At 30.3% G+C, this 20,085-nt stretch overlaps 2 protein-coding genes across 3 annotated transcripts; one reads left to right on the forward strand and one right to left on the reverse strand.

Annotated features, from left to right (window-relative positions):
* Positions 1-228: 228 nt before the first annotated feature.
* LOC103573993 (nucleobindin-2) lies at positions 229-6,437 on the reverse strand. 2 transcript variants are annotated; one of them, XM_053739819.1, is made up of 10 exons: positions 6,205-6,437; positions 5,455-5,616; positions 3,507-3,611; positions 3,199-3,408; positions 2,979-3,075; positions 2,806-2,882; positions 2,443-2,726; positions 1,943-2,093; positions 1,610-1,645; positions 229-893 (listed from the first exon to the last, which is right to left on the reverse strand). In XM_053739819.1, exons 2-10 carry the CDS (start codon positions 5,608-5,610, stop codon positions 375-377), a joined length of 1,635 nt encoding a protein of 544 aa, XP_053595794.1. In that variant the 5' UTR covers positions 5,611-5,616; positions 6,205-6,437; the 3' UTR covers positions 229-374. The 2 variants fall into 2 exon arrangements, with proteins under 2 accessions (XP_053595794.1, XP_053595793.1); XM_053739818.1 differs by having other exon boundaries at positions 2,976-3,075.
* A 1,617-nt stretch (positions 6,438-8,054) lies between these two features.
* Positions 8,055-11,082, forward strand: LOC103574187 (UDP-glycosyltransferase UGT5-like). The gene is made up of 6 exons (XM_008553589.3): positions 8,055-8,518; positions 8,882-9,304; positions 9,597-9,828; positions 10,180-10,405; positions 10,495-10,772; positions 10,946-11,082. Exons 1-6 carry the CDS (start codon positions 8,114-8,116, stop codon positions 11,080-11,082), a joined length of 1,701 nt encoding a protein of 566 aa, XP_008551811.3. The 5' UTR covers positions 8,055-8,113.
* The last annotated feature ends 9,003 nt before the right edge of the window (positions 11,083-20,085 follow it).

Consider the following 20,085-nt stretch of genomic DNA (forward strand, 5'->3'; position numbering starts at 1 on the left):
GATAGAAAATGGGCCAATATTTCATTTAAATTCTTATAATTCGAAAATTCAAAGCATTCGAATAATTGAAAAAGTTCAAATTGTCGATAAATTAAAAAAAAAATTCTAATTTATCACATGTAAGTTAAAAATTCAATGTATGAAATCCTAATCGAATTTTCGAAATTTAAATAATTCAAAAATCTTAAAATAATTTGAAATCCAACAAATATTAAACATTTTAAAAAATTCGATTCGAATAGTAATATATTTAATTCAAATACTTTTCACAGACGTCTATTAGTTTATCAATTAATTTAACAGTTTAAAAATTTAAAATAAATGTCATTAATTTGTAAAATTAATATTGTAACAAAGAAAATTTAAACAATAATTTAAACATTATTTGTTTGGGGGATAGCATTTTGTTGCGGTTGGTTCAAATTATTTTGTTGATTTTGATTTAATTGTACATTTGGTTGTTGTTGCTGTTGGTTAACATTAGGTTGGATATTTTGTTGTTGATTGACATTGGGTTGGACATTTTGTTGTACATATTGTTGATTTTGCTGTTGAGGAACTTGACCTTGATATTGCTGTTGGACGGGTATTTGATTAGTTTGAACATATTGTTGTTGTTGTTGTGGAGGTTGTTGGTATTGTTGTTGCGGTGGTTGTTGATACTGTTGTTGTTGTGGAGGTTGTTGGTACTGTTGTTGTTGCGGTGGTTGTTGATACTGTTGTTGTTGTGGCGGTTGATACTGTTGTTGTTGTGGCGGTTGTTGATACTGTTGTTGTGGCGGTTGTTGATACTGTTGTTGTTGTGGCGGTTGCTGATACTGTTGTTGCTGCTGAGGTGGCTGTTGATATTGCGGAACTTGATTAGGGTCTTGTTGAACTGGTTGCGATGGGAACTATTCAATGAACATTAAAACAATATATATTAATGCAACTCATTAATAGTAGATATTATCAAAAAATTTAAAAATCCAAAAGTGCACACCTCAATCGCTCATTTTATTTTTAACCATTACTTTTATTTTATAACATTTTTTCAAAATTTTTTTTTAAATATCCCGCTTTTTTGTCTTCGATGCCGCTCTTTTTCAATCCTATTACGCTAGTGCTGCTGCCAGTAGTTAACGAAGAAAAAAGAAAATAAATAATATAAATAAAAATGGCAGCTAAATTTTTCGTGAATTACAAGGTTTTAAGTTTTTATTAATCAAAATTAAATCAAAAAGAGTTGGATTGTGATTTGCGATAGGATTTTTGTACTCGCCAAACTAACGCTAATAAAAAAAAATTATTTCCGAAAGTCATTTTATTAGAGAGTTATCGTGATAACAAAAAATCAGTTAATTGATTGACATCATGGTTCCCCCCACCTAAATTATTTATTTGGAAATTAACATATTGAGGAATCAATTTTACGTTGTATTATAATTATTCCTTAGTAAATTCTCTATATGATGATAAGTTTCATTATGTTTTAATATACTTTAAAAAAATTGAGCGTCAATACATCAAACTCAGCAGTTTCGCGCTCGAGGTGTGCAATAATTTACAAAAAAGTTTATTATTATTTCAACATTCAAACTCAACGAATTAAAAAAAAACCTATACTTACTTGCTGATTATGTGCAGCATCGGGCTGTGGTGGTGACTATTAATAATAATAAAACAAAAAAAAGTGCACAAGCTTATTAAGTATTCTAATTACTACGTAATATATTTTATAAAAAGATTAATTCATAAACAAAAAATCTATTACTTTTAAAGGTATGGGTTATTCGTTTTCAATGCAAAATAATTACACTTACAAGTGCTTTGGAAGTGTATAAAAAAACCAAAACAAAAAATAATAAATACTCTACTAAAAAAAATTTACACACTCTAGTGATGTCTTTGTCTATTTGTAAACTAAAAACTGAAGTAAGAGTTATTTGAAATATCAACTCACCAAACCCTCTACGACTTGGTTTTTGATCTCGTGTTTTTTTTTATATGTTTCGTATTCATCAGGTGTATAAATTTCTTGTTCGTCAAGTGGTTTCCAGCCAGGATCATTTTCAAACTCGTCACGTCTTGTTTGTTTCAAGAATTCTTGATAACTAATCAACAAAAAATAAATTAATTTATTAAGTAAATAAGTATTTGTATTTGCTTATAGGCAGACGCGATACAGATGTCTGACATCATCTAAAATATAATCAAGTGACCAAGGATAGACATAACCTAGACGCATTCAAAGAACGTGCCCAGAATTTTTTCGATTTAAATCGAGTAATTTGAATAGTTATTAATAATTAGAAAATTGATGAATAATTCGGAAATTTAAATTATTCGGTTCGAGTTAATGGAGTTCAACTGTAGTATAATTTATATATAAGGCTCATGTCTAGATTTGGCTTTTAGTTCGGACGACAATCTAAAGACTAAAAAATTTAAATAGTAAATTACTCAATAAGTCTATTGCCGTCTTCGTCAGTTTCAGAGAACACATGTTCCCTCATTCTTTCCATCTCTTCGGCTCTCTCAATTAAATCGTCCTCAGGTGCTCCTTGTTGATACATTTTATCTAACTCTTTTAAAAATAGCGCCTTTACTTCGTCTTCGTCCCAAAATCCATTGCCATCAAGATCGTGCATGAAGAAAAATGTCTTTGGATCGAATTCGTTAGGATCCATGTGATCTTCCTTTTCCCATACTTCTTCTAATTGTTTTTTACTTCCTGGATGATTGAGCTTAAATAAATAAATTTATTTATTAAATAACTCATATTTATTATGTTTTATAAATAAAATTATTTAGAAAATATATTACTGGCTTATGATCCTTGTGTTTTTTTTTCATGTTTTCAAGTTCTTCGGCATATTTCTTTCTCTCTTCTTCAGATAATCCTAGGATATATAAAATAATAAAAATTTATAAAAAAAAAAACAATTTCCTTGTAATTATTTAAAATTTCAGTTATTAAATATAATTTTCATTACCACCTTGCAGTTTTCTTTCTTCTTCTAATTTCTTATTCATTTCATACTGTTTGAATTCTTCTCGCCGTCTCCTATCTTGTTCTTTCATATCTTTAGTTGCCTTTAAAAAAAATATTTATTTAGTTCAATAGTTAAAAGAAACCAATAAACTATTCTTTTTTTTCTTAATTTTGAACTTTTTTGGCGGGATATCAAGAAAAAATAAACAATTATTAGTACTTACTCTTAAAATTAAATTTTTCAAGTCTTCAACTTCAAATGTATGCTGATTGTGCATATCCATATGATCAGCGGTAATCGTAATATTATTTGTCAGTTCATATTCTTTCATTGCGTAATGCCTGATTCTTTCTAATTCACGTCTTTTTAGTTCATCTAATTTAGTTCTTATATTGTAATCAATGAATTTCAATTCATGGGCTACTTTAGCTGTCTGTATAATATTTAATAAAAATAAAAAAATGTTGATATTTTTTTTTATTATTAAAATTTAAAATCGATTTTAATTAATTTAGTTCTAATAAATTTTACCTGAAGGTCTTCTTCAGTAGAGTTCCGCAATTTAGCTTTGAAATCTTTATCTGACTCCAACAATTCAACAACTTCTTGTAAATATTGTTGATAGTGAAGATCAAACTGTAAATTAATAATAATTAACCTTTAATTACTTGCACGAAGAAAATTACATGTTGCTTGCACGCGTTTTGACCCTGTACAAATATAATTAAGGGTTAAATTCAATGTTTTGATGTTCCCCCTATACAATTTTTCTAAATAACCTGAAAATATTATTTTTCCAAAGATAGGGAGTTAAGTCTTATTCCAATAAATATTTAATATTGACGCATAAATATAATCGATAATTGTATCTAGTATTCTAAAATTTTATAATCAAGATCTGACTTGTTATATAGTAATAAGAATAATACCCTGGCAGATCCAAATTACGGTAATTACCTAATTTGTGGTGTTTAGACGAATCACGATATTTTGCGGAAGAAGTGCAGAATTACCGTAAATTTGCAGGGAGAATGGTAATATATTGTAAAACTGCGGCAAGCGTACGGTATTTCACCGTAAAGTGTAGTATTGCACTGTAAAAACTGTAGTAATAAAAAAACATATGGCCCACATGATAAAAATGCCGCAAATTAAGATAACTTGCCGTAATAAGATGGCGCTTAAAAGTGGCCTTCAGTTAGAGCCGGACGAACGGAAATAAAAATTTTTGTTATTTAAAAAATTATACTAAGAAATGCCTGAAATGGGAAACAAAGAAGTTAAAAAAACAATAAACAAAAGCAGTAAGCATAAGGTTCAGAACGAACGGATCGATGCGCATATTATCTTGTTTTAATTCCCGATTATGTAAATAACATATTGTTTAGACTATCAACAGTGATAATATATTAAAAATTTTTTTTTTCATTTTTATTATTACAATTAATCATAACAAGTATTTAAATGCGGATAATAAATATTTTCTAACAGCTACTTTTAATACTGAGTTAATTTAATTATCTTATAAACATTTGAACGCAGTATTTAAAAGACCATTAATTAACATATTTCACAAGATTTTCTATTATCAATCCCAACTATTACGATAATAACTTAAATATTTCCAATATTAACATGTCAACAACTATTAGTTTTTTAAAACTATTAACGCTACTTTCAAATTTTTTTGACAAGTATACTTATAAAATCCATCTTTTTGAAATCTTGTTTAAATCCACCGTAAAAAACTTGATGACAAGCATTCGTCAATTAATTCACTTAAAGCAATGTTACCAAGATTGAGCTTGGAATGATTCAGAGAAAAAGAAACCCGATATCTTAAGCAATTCTGCAGCAACTTTGACTTACAATTGATATATAGTAGACATATTGACATACAGATTTTCGTGAGTCTTTAAGAAGAGTCTTAATCTCCTCGATCCTGACACCCCATGTAGGGATACCCCATTTCCTTAAGACAATACTACTATAGTTCTAAATCTACTAAATCTTTTTTTAAAAATTTGTTTTTACACGGATATAAAATATTTTAAGTTTTGAAATATAAATTACTTTATAATTAAAAACTCAGTGAATGATTTTGATTAATTTAATAAATATTAACGAAATCAACCAAAAGCTAGATAACCTTATTAAAAGAAACTGAATATTTTGAATATGGACATTTAACATTGCAGATCGTTTCGAATTGTTTTTTTAAAATTAGTGTAATGAATGCACCACATGATAGAATAACGAATCTTGTAAATACTCTAAATGGTGATGTTGAATTTTTTGGTGACGCGTTTAACGCATTCATAACAAATATTAGAAGACATTTGCTTAGTTATATCTAAGTTTATAAAGTTTTCTCATTTTTGTAATTAAATTTTAATTAATGTTATTTAATTTTATATATTCTTTTTGATGTATATTGTCGATAGGCATAAGTTGATAAATAAATAAATAAATTACATACTTTTGGAGGTGGTCCTCTAGGATCAGCCTCCCAATCATGCTCCTCAAAGTCTTTGAATGTTTCATCATCTTTTTTCTCCTCATCATTCGTCACAGGTGGAGCAACTGAATTTTGCACGATTATTAAAACAATCGTTAAAATAATTGTAGACCTCATTATATTCTGAAAAAAATAGTAAAGTATTTTTCCATAATTACAATAAATATGATTTATTTTATAAATTGTATTTTTTATTGTCAATAAAATATAACTGATCTCTACAAAATAAAAAATTTATATCGCGATTACGAAATTATTGTTATTTATATTTTTTATCATTTACTTTTTTTTATTCATTACAAATAAGCTGACGGTTTTAAAGTCATTGACGTGGCACTAATGTCTCTCAATACGTGTCATTTCTACGTTAATTTGTTAATAAAAAAAATTACTAATATTAATATGAAAAAAAAAATCTTTTTAATTTCTTTAGATATTAATTACACGTGTGGAAAGTAAACAAAACTCTGGTGAAAGGTTTGTTCAGATTTCAATATCTCGAATTTGGAGAAAGTAAAAAAAACGTGTATACGTTTTATTATTAAATAAATAATTTGAAAATTTGAATAGATAAATATTGAACAAAAAAAAAAAAATGATAAGATGCAATGTAAAATATTCTAAAACCGACATAAAATTTTTTATTGTGAAATAAAGTTAATTTTATTTATTTAAGAATAACACATATACGTAATTGTAATTGACGCTTACCTTTTTTGAGTATGGTTAGTTTCAGAAGACTGGTTAAGTAAGTGATTATATGCAGATAAAATATATATTTATTCAATTGGCATCAAATGTATCATTTATATAAGCTAAAGCTCCTAAGGTCATTTGTTATTTTTGTTTAAGATTTTTATATATCTTGAGAAGTTCTGACGTGTGTTTTCCCCATACGACAATTTTGATTATGAACATTTATACATTTACTGAAAACGTCGTATTGATTAGAAAACTTGGATTAAAAAAATAAGGTGCGTTGTAGTTGATAATTATGACTACAGAGGACGCAGTGTGGGATTGTAGGTGGTGCATGATGTGAGTTTTTACATTATCATCAACCGGTAATTAAATTTTCTTCATTTTTTGGTTTAAAATTCCTGCTATTTTCTTTTTTCCCATGAGCCGACGAGTACTATCTTTTTTGAAGAACAATCAAGTAGTTTACAAGTTATCCGAAAAATAAAAATAAAAAAATGTTTGTTTTTGTGGTTGTTGTTGTATATATAACTCGTAAATCACTCGACTGATTTATTTCTACTTTAGTCCAGCTGTTTTTTGAACTCGAAAGGCTCATAGAATATGCAGTTTTTACGCAACAAATATTTAATAATTCCAGAAACCACCGCTAAGATACATATGGGCGCGCAAATTGTTCCTCCGCAGAGACATATGATCAACCTTTTATGTCCCAATCGAATGCACCATAAGGTAACTTGCCCTATGGGTTTTTATATTTTGTATTTTCCCATATTTAACAAAGATTGATTATTTCTTTTAAAAGCTCTATTATGTAAAATATAATATGAAATTTAAAGAAAATTAACAAACATAATTTGAGACTTGAACTTGAAACATTCAAGACAATTTGCCCATAAACATTTTTTCGTCTGGCATTGCTGATAGGGGACGATAGCTAAAAAAAAAAATATTAAACAATTTTAAATATAAAATTTATAATAATTATTGAGTTTGTATATGACAAAATACTTAAGAGTTTTTTAATTAACCACTTGCCGTAAATCGAGGGTAGCCGGATAATGTTGTCCGGAACCAGTGCTACCAGAACGTGCGATATTTTTACCCTCTCTTGAGGTGAAATAGTATTGGCTGTAATAGCCTTGGATCTTCGGAAACAAGGTCGGAGAACACCAGGAATCATTACCCGTAGTGCATCATCGATATACCAATGTCTAGTGAGACTTAGAAATCCAAATTTGATGTAGTACTCATTGTTATCTACACGTTCATCTGCGTGATAAATTCCGAATTCTATCAGATCATGTCCGGCATTCTTTAAAAAATTAAGAAATTTGGAAAATCCAAAAGTGCACACCTCGAACACTCATGTAATATTATGAATATGTAATCATTTTGCTTTTATTAATTTTTTATTAGAATATTGTTTTTAGATTAGTTGAAAAAAAATGTATCTGATTAATCGAAACGACATATTTTTTAACGGTACGTTATTGGTGATTTGTCTTTACTTATTTAATAAATAATAGTTAACTTATGTAACATCATATACTAAATAAAATTTTATCTATAGCGCGATAAGAAAATCATGATTATGCAACTTCACTTTATCTTTAAGAGATATTGAACGACTAATTAATATCAATTATTTTTTCCTGTCACTTCAGTTTTATCTTGACAAGATAGCTGCTCAAAACTAATCATCAATAATCTTAGCCGCAAATAAACATAAATTGATTAAAGTTATACATTCGAATTTTTTAAGCTTTGATATATCCAATGCTAGAAGCTAACAAAGAGCTGATGTATCATTCTACCATTTGATTTAGTATCACTCGTCGCCTTGCGATGATAATATTTGAAATACTGAGTGAACTAAGAAGTGACTTGGAAGACTAACTAATCGAAATTGTAGAAAAAAATGAAACTATCAGGGGTGAATTTTTTATTATTCGTAGCAACAATTATTCCGTCGGAATCCTATAGAATACTAGGGATATTTCCATTTCAATCGAGGAGTCATCAGATGATGTTTGACACTATCATAAAAGGATTGTTGCGGAAAGGCCATCAGGTTGATGTGATGACTCTGTATCCTCTCAAAAATCCACCGAAAAATTACAGTGTCGTAGTTAACTTAGAAGGAGTTACAGAAAGTTATGTTAATAAATGGGATGTTGAAAAGGCCATGAATCATGGTCCAGGATTGCCAATTATTGCTGACGTATGCGGAAATAAAGTCTGCGAGTTTTTAGGTCTTCCCGATATGCAAAAGATTATAAAAAATCCGCCTAATGACCCACCTTATGATCTTATTGTTATGGAAGTAAGTTGTTTTTACTTCCTTATCATAAAATTGAAAATTTTAAAAGATATATTAGTTATTGTTTTCTGTTTGATTTAAAAAAATTGAGTTTTCATTGAATCGTCTTCGGCTCGAATCTCCGATTTTCCTTCAACTAAAAAGTCAAGATGTGGAGAAAAGGCTTTTACCTATGCATAACTAATATTCGAAAATAGTCAAAATAGCGTTCTAGGATCTCAAAATGTCAACATCTGATGAAAACTTGATTTTCGAAAATCGGACCGAAACCATTAACTTCCCCCAAAGTAGTTTAAAATTGCTAAGGTTTACTGAGCTAATTTACGATTGTATATATTATAGCGTTTATTGATAAATTGTTTTTAGTCATTTGGAGCGAATTGTTATCTTGGTCTGAGTTATATTTTAAAAGTACCAGTTGTGATGGCAAGTTCAACAATTGATTTGCCATGGTTGGACCAAACATTAGGTCAGCCAGAATATACAGCCTTTCGTCCAACGTGGTTCAGTGATTACTTTTATCCAATGACACTTGCTCAGCGTTTCTACAATACAATCCAAAGCCATGTTGACAATGCACGTTTCCGCTATTATACTGATGAAGTACAAAATTCACTAATGAGAAAATACATAAGCCCAGATATTCCACCGTTACACGAATTGGAAAAAAATGTCGTGTTAGCACTAGTGAATTCTTTTCACAGTTTAACTGGAGTTAGACCACTAACACCTGGTTTAATAGAAGTTGGTGGGTTGCATGTACAAGAACATTATAAGGCTATGTCACAGGTGAATCTGAGTAATTTTAATTATATATTTTTATTTACTTACTTAGTGTATGCGAACATGCGTGAGGGTGCATCTGTCCATCTGTGTATACCCTCGTGAATCTGAATTGCGTTAACTTACCGAAATCTACCGGGATTGAATGATATTGTGGTAAATTTCGGTAAGTTACCGTAATTCGGATTTGCTAGGGTAATTCAAATGAACTGAGCAAAATAAGGTATAGATTGGTTTTGTATAAATATGATAGTGGATATGTTTAAAAACTAAAGTAGGTTTTCCGGTTATTTTCAAGGATCTTGAAAAATGGATGAATGAAAGTACTGCAGGAGTCATTTATTTTACACTGGGTTCAATGGTTAATATTGAAACGTTTCCTGAAAAGACAATGCGGGCATTTTATTCAGTATTTAGTAAATTTTCACCAGTCAGAGTCCTCATGAAAGTAGGGAACAAAGATAAATTACTTCCTGGGTTACCTGATAATGTTAGAATATCGTCTTGGATCCCTCAAGTTGCTGTATTAGGTAATTGACAATCAATTAATTTTGTACGCACCTATACGTAGATCGAAGTCAAGTCTGACTATCTTATTATCGATTTATCAGTTGATTTGTAGAAATAAAAGTTTATTTTTACGATAAAAGTCGTAATTTTCAATAAATCCAGTTGATTTTTTCGCACTTTATTTATTAGACTTTAAACAATACCAGATGAGAGCATATATTTCTTAGCTCATATCTTAAGCTACTTGCTCTTTATTTTAATTACCAGAACTCAAACTTAAGTTCAACAGAAATAATAAATTTGACTGCTCTAGGGATTCGCAGAGTTTTATTTATGTATTCATTTTTTTTACGCATACATTTTTTTTTCAGCTCATAAAAATACTGTAACATTTATTACACACAGTGGTCTAATGGGTTCTTTAGAAGCACTTACTTATGGAGTCCCAATGATAGGAATACCTCTATTCGGTGATCAAACTGCTAACATTGATTTCTTTGTAAAACGAAATATGGCTGTAGTCTTAGATTTCAAAAATCTTACTGAACAATCTATTTATGTTGCCCTTGATCAAATACTCAACAATCCAAAGTTCAAGTAAATTACTAACTATACTTTATATTTGAGTAATCTAATAATAAAACTAATAAATTTTACTGATTAATAATTTTTTATTTTTTTTACAGAAAAGCTGCTAAATACGAGTCAGCTCGATTTCTCGATCGTCCTATGAATGCAGTGGATACAGCAGTTTATTGGGTTGAGTATGCAGTGAGAAATGGTGTTGGCGCCTTGAGATCACCGATCGTAGATATGTCATGGTGGCAAGTCGCTTTGCTTGATGTCTATTTTCTAATACTTATCTCTTTAATCGTTATCACGTGTTTAATTATTTCAATTTTATATATTTTGCTGTCTTATTTATTTTCTAAACTAAATATGAATTTACGTAAAAAAAAATTACATAAACATTAATAATATATTAGTATATTATTTTAATCAGGTATAGTAATAAAAAAATTCAAAGAATAAATATATTTATTTTATTTATCGATAAATAAATAAAAAATTCCCATTATATAAAGGGAAAATAAAACTGTTATGAAGTCATTTATTTATTGTTATTTTTAATTTTAGAAATTACGTTTTTACAATCAAGTACTCAAGGTTTTCGTAAAAAAATAAAAACTGTCTTAAATGCATGTTCGAAAAGTTGTGAATGGATAATTATTGCACCTTTTAGAACAGCAATCAAAATCAGAAAAACACTGTAACAAATAATCAAGTAGTTACTAATCATAATCACAATGTAATTCATGTTGGATATCAATAATTAAAATCTATACGCGCATTTATTGAATCCTCTTAAATTTACTCACACTAGTTCCACTAAGGGCGCATCCAATAATATTTTTTTTCTGTGTCACAGCAGTAGGCTTTTTCCGATCCTCAATGATTTTCGTTTTTACTTCAGCACAAAACTGATTCCAAGTAACGCTTAGTGAAATCTTCATACACTGTTTAGAACAACAGTCGTCGTCAATCATACACTAAAAAATAAGAAATAGATTTATAATTAATTGATTAAAAATCTAATTTATTCATTAACTCAGGCTATTAAAATATGACTAATATTGTATTTAAGGTAAATTTGAAAGATCACCTTTCATCCCGTAATAAGTAAACTGAATTTGTATGATAACTTTAGCCGTTTTACTTACTGGTTCTAGAAATAATTTACAAATTTGTGGATTGGTGACAAAGGTCTTCATTGTTCCTAAATTAGTAAATCACTTTTCTTTGGGACTACAAGTACGCCATTGATTACCTTCACCACGACAGTCATTATTATTTCTAGATCACTAATCATATAAATTAATAATAACTGATTTAAAGATGATAATCATTGATAATTTTATTTTATTTTCATCCCATAGGGTATTCACGCGCTGAAGCTTTAATTCCTGTTCTGTTTAGAGGAAAGAAAGTCGTTCTCTTTTCTTATCAGAAAAGAAATGACAAAAATTAACGCATACGCCATTCTTACAACAAACAGAGGCAAAAATTTAAATTGCCAGGTACAGATCTGGCAAAAATTGTATACATACTACGGAGGAAAGTAAGATGTACTAATCTACTAAATTTTACAGAATATAAATATACAAACGCAGGTAGTGATCGAGTACTATAGTAGTTCCCTGACTGGATACTACACGTCTTTTACCATATATTTAAAATAAAAATAAATTATCATATTAGTATTATTAATTTTCAAAATACTTACAGTATTTCCATCGCTCAAACAAGAATCTGTTATCAATTCTCCTTTTATATAAATCATAAGTACAAATAATTGAATTATAACAAATATTGACATGGCTATAAGGAAATAGTATTATAACAACGTTACGTTTTCAAATGATTTTAAATGTATACAAATTTTTTTATTAAAGATAATTAAAAAGTTGAGAACTAAAGGAAACAATTAATTCGTCGATACAGATTTTATTGGTTTTTTTAAGTTAAAAATACACTTAAGGTCGTTTGAAATTAATGCTTTTTTATGATTATGACAAATCTAGTATATAAAATCTATATTTGTATACTCTTTAAATTAGAATTTTGATAAATATTTTATGACAATTAATCAAAACTAATAAACACTTGTAATAATAATAAAAACTAGTAAAATAAAATATAAAATGATAAAAACCATCATATTTCGTGACAACAAGCTAAAAAAAATTTTAAAAAACGACTTTTCACAAAAGACCTCCAGTAGATTGTTTTGAAGTGCTTCTCATATAGAACACATACTATATATTAAGTTTTGAATTCTTTGGCGATGAGATGCTTCCTGTCGTCAAAAAAATATACCTGTCCCTACAATCTTTTGTAGACTTGCTACTTGTAGACAATACCATCAAATCCAAATGAACAAGAGTTTTCATATCTGATTGACCCATCTCTTAATCATCTTCTCTTTTTCTTTCTTATAATAAGAGAACAAACATCTATAGTTTTTTTTTGTCGTTTCTTTACTAACGACTATGTTAGACCTGACATTCATGACCCACCTACTAACTAAATTATTTTTTTTTACTACTCCATTCGATTACTAAAAGAAAAAAAAATCAATTAACTGTATCATGGCATCAATATTGTTTTTTTTTTTCAATTCTCATCATTCGGAATTTTTTAATATGCACTTCAATAATTTACTAAATCAAATTTAAAATGAAAAAATGAATAATAACTTTTCTGAAAAGTTGCACACAAGGAGGGAAGATTTCTTGGCGCGAAAAATTCAATAACGCTGGCACATAAAAGTAAAGAAAAACCATTTCTTTAAGTTTTCTTTAAGATATCTCTAGGATTTCTCTAGGATATCTACAGGATTTCTCTAGGATATCTCTATGATTTCTCTAGAATATCTACAGGATTTCTCTAGGATATCTCTATGATTTCTCTAGGATATCTACAGGATTTCTCTAGGATATCTCTATGATTTCTCTAGGATATCTCTAGGATTTCTCTAGGATATCTACAGGATTTCTCTAGGATATCTCTATGATTTCTCTAGGATATCTCTAGGATTTCTCTAGGATATCTCTATGATTTCTCTAGGATATCTCTATGATTTCTCTAGGATATCTCTATGATTTCTCTAGGATATCTCTAGGATTTCTCTAGGATATCTACAGGATTTCTCTAGGATATCTCTATGATTTCTCTAGGATATCTCTAGGATTTCTCTAGGATATCTCTATGATTTCTCTAGGATATCTCTATGATTTCTCTAGGATATCTCTAGGATTTCTCTAGGATATCTCTAGGATTTCTCTAGGATATCTCTATGATTTCTCTAGGATATCTCTATGATTTCTCTAGGATATCTCTAGGATTTCTCTAGGATATCTCTATGATTTCTCTAAAATATCTCTATGATTTCTCTAGGATATCTACAGGATTTCTCTAGGATATCTCTATGATTTCTCTAGGATATCTCTATGATTTCTCTAGGATATCTCTATGATTTCTCTAGGATATCTACAGGATTTCTCTAGGATATCTCTATGATTTCTCTAGGATATCTACAGGATTTCTCTAGAATATCTCTATGATTTCTCTAGGATATCTCTAGGGTTTCTCTAGGATATCTCTATGATTTCTCTAGGATATCTCTATGATTTCTCTAGTATATCTACAGGATTTCTCTAGGATATCTCTAGGATTTCTCTAGGATATCTCTATGATTTCTCTAGGATATCTCTATGATTTCTCTAGGATATCTCTATGATTTCTCTAGGATATCTCTATGATTTCTCTAGGATATCTCTATGATTTCTCTAGGATATCTACAGGATTTCTCTAGGATATCTCTATGATTTCTCTAGGATATCTACAGGATTTCTCTAGGATATCTCTATGATTTCTCTAGGATATCTCTATGATTTCTCTAGGATATCTCTATGATTTCTCTAGGATATCTACAGGATTTCTCTGGGATATCTCTATGATTTCTCTAGGATATCTCTTTGATTTCTCTAGGATATCTCTATGATTTCTCTAGGATATCTCTATGATTTCTCTAGGATATCTCTATGATTTCTCTAGGATATCTCTATGATTTCTCTAGGATATCTACAGGATTTCTCTAGGATATCTCTATGATTTCTCTAGGATATCTACAGGATTTCTCTAGGATATCTCTATGATTTCTCTAGGATATCTCTAGGGTTTCTCTAGGATATCTCTATGATTTCTCTAGGATATCTCTATGATTTCTCTAGTATATCTACAGGATTTCTCTAGGATATCTCTATGATTTCTCTAGGATATCTACAGGATTTCTCTAGGATATCTCTATGATTTCTCTAGGATATCTCTATGATTTCTCTAGGATATCTCTATGATTTCTCTAGGATATCTACAGGATTTCTCTGGGATATCTCTATGATTTCTCTAGGATATCTCTTTGATTTCTCTAGGATATCTACAGGATTTCTCTAGGATATCTCTATGATTTCTCTAGGATATCTCTATGATTTCTCTAGGATATCTCTATGATTTCTCTAGGATATCTACAGGATTTCTCTAGGATATCTCTATGATTTCTCTAGGATATCTCTATGATTTCTCTAGGATATCTCTATGATTTCTCTAGGATATCTACAGGATTTCTCTGGGATATCTCTATGATTTCTCTAGGATATCTCTATGATTTCTCTAGGATATCTACAGGATTTCTCTAGGATATCTCTATGATTTCTCTAGGATATCTCTATGATTTCTCTAGTATATCTACAGGATTTCTCTAGGATATCTCTATGATTTCTCTAGGATATCTACAGGATTTCTCTAGGATATCTCTATGATTTCTCTAGGATATCTCTATGATTTCTCTAGGATATCTCTATGATTTCTCTAGGATATCTACAGGATTTCTCTGGGATATCTCTATGATTTCTCTAGGATATCTCTTTGATTTCTCTAGGATATCTACAGGATTTCTCTAGGATATCTCTATGATTTCTCTAGGATATCTCTATGATTTCTCTAGGATATCTCTATGATTTCTCTAGGATATCTACAGGATTTCTCTAGGATATCTCTATGATTTCTCTAGGATATCTCTATGATTTCTCTAGGATATCTCTATGATTTCTCTAGGATATCTACAGGATTTCTCTGGGATATCTCTATGATTTCTCTAGGATATCTCTATGATTTCTCTAGGATATCTACAGGATTTCTCTAGGATATCTCTATGATTTCTCTAGGATATCTCTATGATTTCTCTAGGATATCTCTATGATTTCTTTAGGATATCTACAGGATTTCTCTAGGATATCTCTATGATTTCTCTAGGATATCTACAGGATTTCTCTAGGATATCTCTATGATTTCTCTAGGATATCTCTAGGGTTTCTCTAGGATATCTCTATGATTTCTCTAGTATATCTACAGGATTTCTCTAGGATATCTCTATGATTTCTCTAGGATATCTACAGGATTTCTCTAGGATATCTCTATGATTTCTCTAGGATATCTCTATGATTTCTCTAGGATATCTCTATGATTTCTCTAGGATATCTACAGGATTTCTCTGGGATATCTCTATGATTTCTCTAGGATATCTCTTTGATTTCTCTAGGATATCTACAGGATTTCTCTAGGATATCTCTATGATTTCTCTAGGATATCTCTATGATTTCTCTAGGATATCTCTATGATTTCTCTAGGATATCTACAGGATTTCTCTAGGATATCTCTATGATTTCTCTAGGATATCTCTATGATTTCTCTAGGATATCTCTATGATTTCTCTAGGATATCTACAGGATTTCTCTAGGATATCTCTATGATTTCTCTAGGATATCTACAGGATTTCTCTAGGATATCTCTATGATTTCTCTAGGATATCTCTATGATTTCTCTAGGATATCTCTATGATTTCTCTAGGATATCTACAGGATTTCTCTGGGATATCTCTATGATTTCTCTAGGATATCTCTTTGATTTCTCTAGGATATCTACAGGATTTCTCTAGGATATCTCTATGATTTCTCTAGGATATCTCTAGGATTTCTCTAGGATATCTCTAGGGTTTCTCTAGGATATCTCTATGATTTCTCTAGGATATCTCTATGATTTCTCTAGTATATCTACAGGATTTCTCTAGGATATCTCTAGGATTTCTCTAGGATATCTCTATGATTTCTCTAGGATATCTCTATGATTTCTCTAGGATATCTCTATGATTTCTCTAGGATATCTCTATGATTTCTCTAGGATATCTCTATGATTTCTCTAGGATATCTACAGGATTTCTCTAGGATATCTCTATGATTTCTCTAGGATATCTACAGGATTTCTCTAGGATATCTCTATGATTTCTCTAGGATATCTCTATGATTTCTCTAGGATATCTCTATGATTTCTCTAGGATATCTACAGGATTTCTCTGGGATATCTCTATGATTTCTCTAGGATATCTCTTTGATTTCTCTAGGATATCTACAGGATTTCTCTAGGATATCTCTATGATTTCTCTAGGATATCTCTAGGATTTCTCTAGGATATCTCTATGATTTCTCTAGGATATCTACAGGATTTCTCTAGGATATCTCTATGATTTCTCTAGGATATCTACAGGATTTCTCTAGGATATCTCTATGATTTCTCTAGGATATCTCTAGGGTTTCTCTAGGATATCTCTATGATTTCTCTAGGATATCTCTATGATTTCTCTAGTATATCTACAGGATTTCTCTAGGATATCTCTAGGATTTCTCTAGGATATCTCTATGATTTCTCTAGGATATCTCTATGATTTCTCTAGGATATCTCTATGATTTCTCTAGGATATCTCTATGATTTCTCTAGGATATCTCTATGATTTCTCTAGGATATCTACAGGATTTCTCTAGGATATCTCTATGATTTTTCTAGGATATCTACAGGATTTCTCTAGGATATCTCTATGATTTCTCTAGGATATCTCTATGATTTCTCTAGGATATCTCTATGATTTCTCTAGGATATCTACAGGATTTCTATGGGATATCTCTATGATTTCTCTAGGATATCTCTTTGATTTCTCTAGGATATCTACAGGATTTCTCTAGGATATCTCTATGATTTCTCTAGGATATCTCTAGGATTTCTCTAGGATATCTCTATGATTTCTCTAGGATATCTACAGGATTTCTCTAGGATATCTCTAGGATTTCTCTAGGATATCTCTAGGATTTCTCTAGGATATCTCTATGATTTCTTTAGGATATCTCTATGATTTCTCTAGGATATCTACAGGATTTCTCTAGGATATCTCTATGATTTTTCTAGGATATCTACAGGATTTCTCTAGGATATCTACAGGATTTCTCTAGGATATCTCTATGATTTCTCTAGGATATCTCTATGATTTCTCTAGGATATCTACAGGATTTCTCTAGGATATCTCTATGATTTCTCTAGGATATCTCTATGATTTCTCTAGGATATCTACAGGATTTCTCTAGGATATCTCTATGATTTCTCTAGGATATCTCTAGGATTTCTATAGTATGTCTCTAAGATATCTCTATGATTTCTCTGGGGTATCTCTAGGATTTCTCTAGTATGTCTCTAGGATATCTCTAGGATATCTCTAGGATTTTTCTAGGATATCTCTAGGATTTCTCTAGTATGTCTCCAAGATATCTCTATGATTTCTCTGGGGTATCTCTAGAATTTCTCTAGTATGTCTCTTGGATATCTCTAGGATATCTCTAGGATTTCTCTAGGATATCTCTAGGATTTCACTAGTATGTCTCTAAGATATCTTTATGATTTCTCTGGGGTATCTCTAGGATTTCTCTAGTATGTCTCTTGGATATCTCTAGGATATCTCTAGGATATCTCTAGGATTTCTCTAGGATATCTCTAGGATTTCTCTAGTATGTCTCTAAGATATCTTTATGATTTCTCTGGGGTATCTCTAGGATTTCTCTAGTATGTCTCTTGGATATCTCTAGGATATCTCTAGGATATCTCTAGGATTTCTCTAGGATATCTCTAGGATTTCTATAGTATGTCTCTAAGATATCTTTATGATTTCTCTGGGGTATCTCTAGGATTTCTCTAGTATGTCTCTTGGATATCTCTAGGATATCTCTAGGATTTCTCTAGGATATCTCTAGGATTTCTATAGTATGTCTCTAAGATATCTCTATGATTTCTCTAGGGTATCTCTAGTATGTCTCTAGGATATCTCTAGGACATCTCTAGGATTTCTCTAGGATATCTCTAGGATTTCTATAGTATGTCTCTAAGATATCTTTATGATTTCTCTGGGGTATCTCTAGGATTTCTCTAGTATGTCTCTTGGATATCTCTAGGATATCTCTAGGATATCTCTAGGATTTCTATAGTATGTCTCTAAGATATCTCTATGATTTCTCTGGGGTATCTCTAGGATTTCTCTAGTATGTCTCTAGGATATCTCTAGGATATCTCTAGGATTTCTCTAGGATATCTCTAGGATTTCTATAGTATGTCTCTAAGATATCTCTAGGATTTCTCTAGGATATCTCTAGGATTTCTATAGTATGTCTCTAAGATATCTTTATGATTTCTCTGGAGTATCTCTAGGATTTTTCTAGTATGTCTCTTGGATATCTCTAGGATTTCTCTAGGATATCTCTAGGATATCTCTAGGATTTCCATAGTATGTCTCTAAGATATCTCTAGGATTTCTCTGGGGTATCTCTAGGATTTCTCTAGTATGTCTCTAGGATATCTCTAGGATATCTCTAGGATTTCTCTAGGATATCTCTAGGATTTCTATAGTATGTCTCTAAGATATCTCTAGGATTTCTCTAGGATATCTCTAGGATTTCTATAGTATGTCTCTAAGATATCTTTATGATTTCTCTGGAGTATCTCTAGGATTTTTCTAGTATGTCTCTTGGATATCTCTAGGATTTCTCTAGGATTTCTCTAGGATATCTCTATGATTTCTCTAGGATATCTACAGGATTTCTCTAGGATATCTCTAGGATTTCTCTAGGATATCTCTAGGATTTCTCTAGGATATCTCTATGATTTCTTTAGGATATCTCTATGATTTCTCTAGGATATCTACAGGATTTCTCTAGGATATCTCTATGATTTTTCTAGGATATCTACAGGATTTCTCTAGGATATCTACAGGATTTCTCTAGGATATCTCTATGATTTCTCTAGGATATCTCTATGATTTCTCTAGGATATCTACAGGATTTCTCTAGGATATCTCTATGATTTCTCTAGGATATCTCTATGATTTCTCTAGGATATCTACAGGATTTCTCTAGGATATCTCTATGATTTCTCTAGGATATCTCTAGGATTTCTATAGTATGTCTCTAAGATATCTCTATGATTTCTCTGGGGTATCTCTAGGATTTCTCTAGTATGTCTCTAGGATATCTCTAGGATATCTCTAGGATTTTTCTAGGATATCTCTAGGATTTCTCTAGTATGTCTCCAAGATATCTCTATGATTTCTCTGGGGTATCTCTAGAATTTCTCTAGTATGTCTCTTGGATATCTCTAGGATATCTCTAGGATTTCTCTAGGATATCTCTAGGATTTCACTAGTATGTCTCTAAGATATCTTTATGATTTCTCTGGGGTATCTCTAGGATTTCTCTAGTATGTCTCTTGGATATCTCTAGGATATCTCTAGGATATCTCTAGGATTTCTCTAGGATATCTCTAGGATTTCTCTAGTATGTCTCTAAGATATC

The sequence above is a fragment of the Microplitis demolitor genome, chromosome 6 (assembly GCF_026212275.2).
Source record: "Microplitis demolitor isolate Queensland-Clemson2020A chromosome 6, iyMicDemo2.1a, whole genome shotgun sequence".
In the NCBI taxonomy this organism is placed as follows: Eukaryota; Metazoa; Arthropoda; class Insecta; order Hymenoptera; family Braconidae; genus Microplitis; species Microplitis demolitor.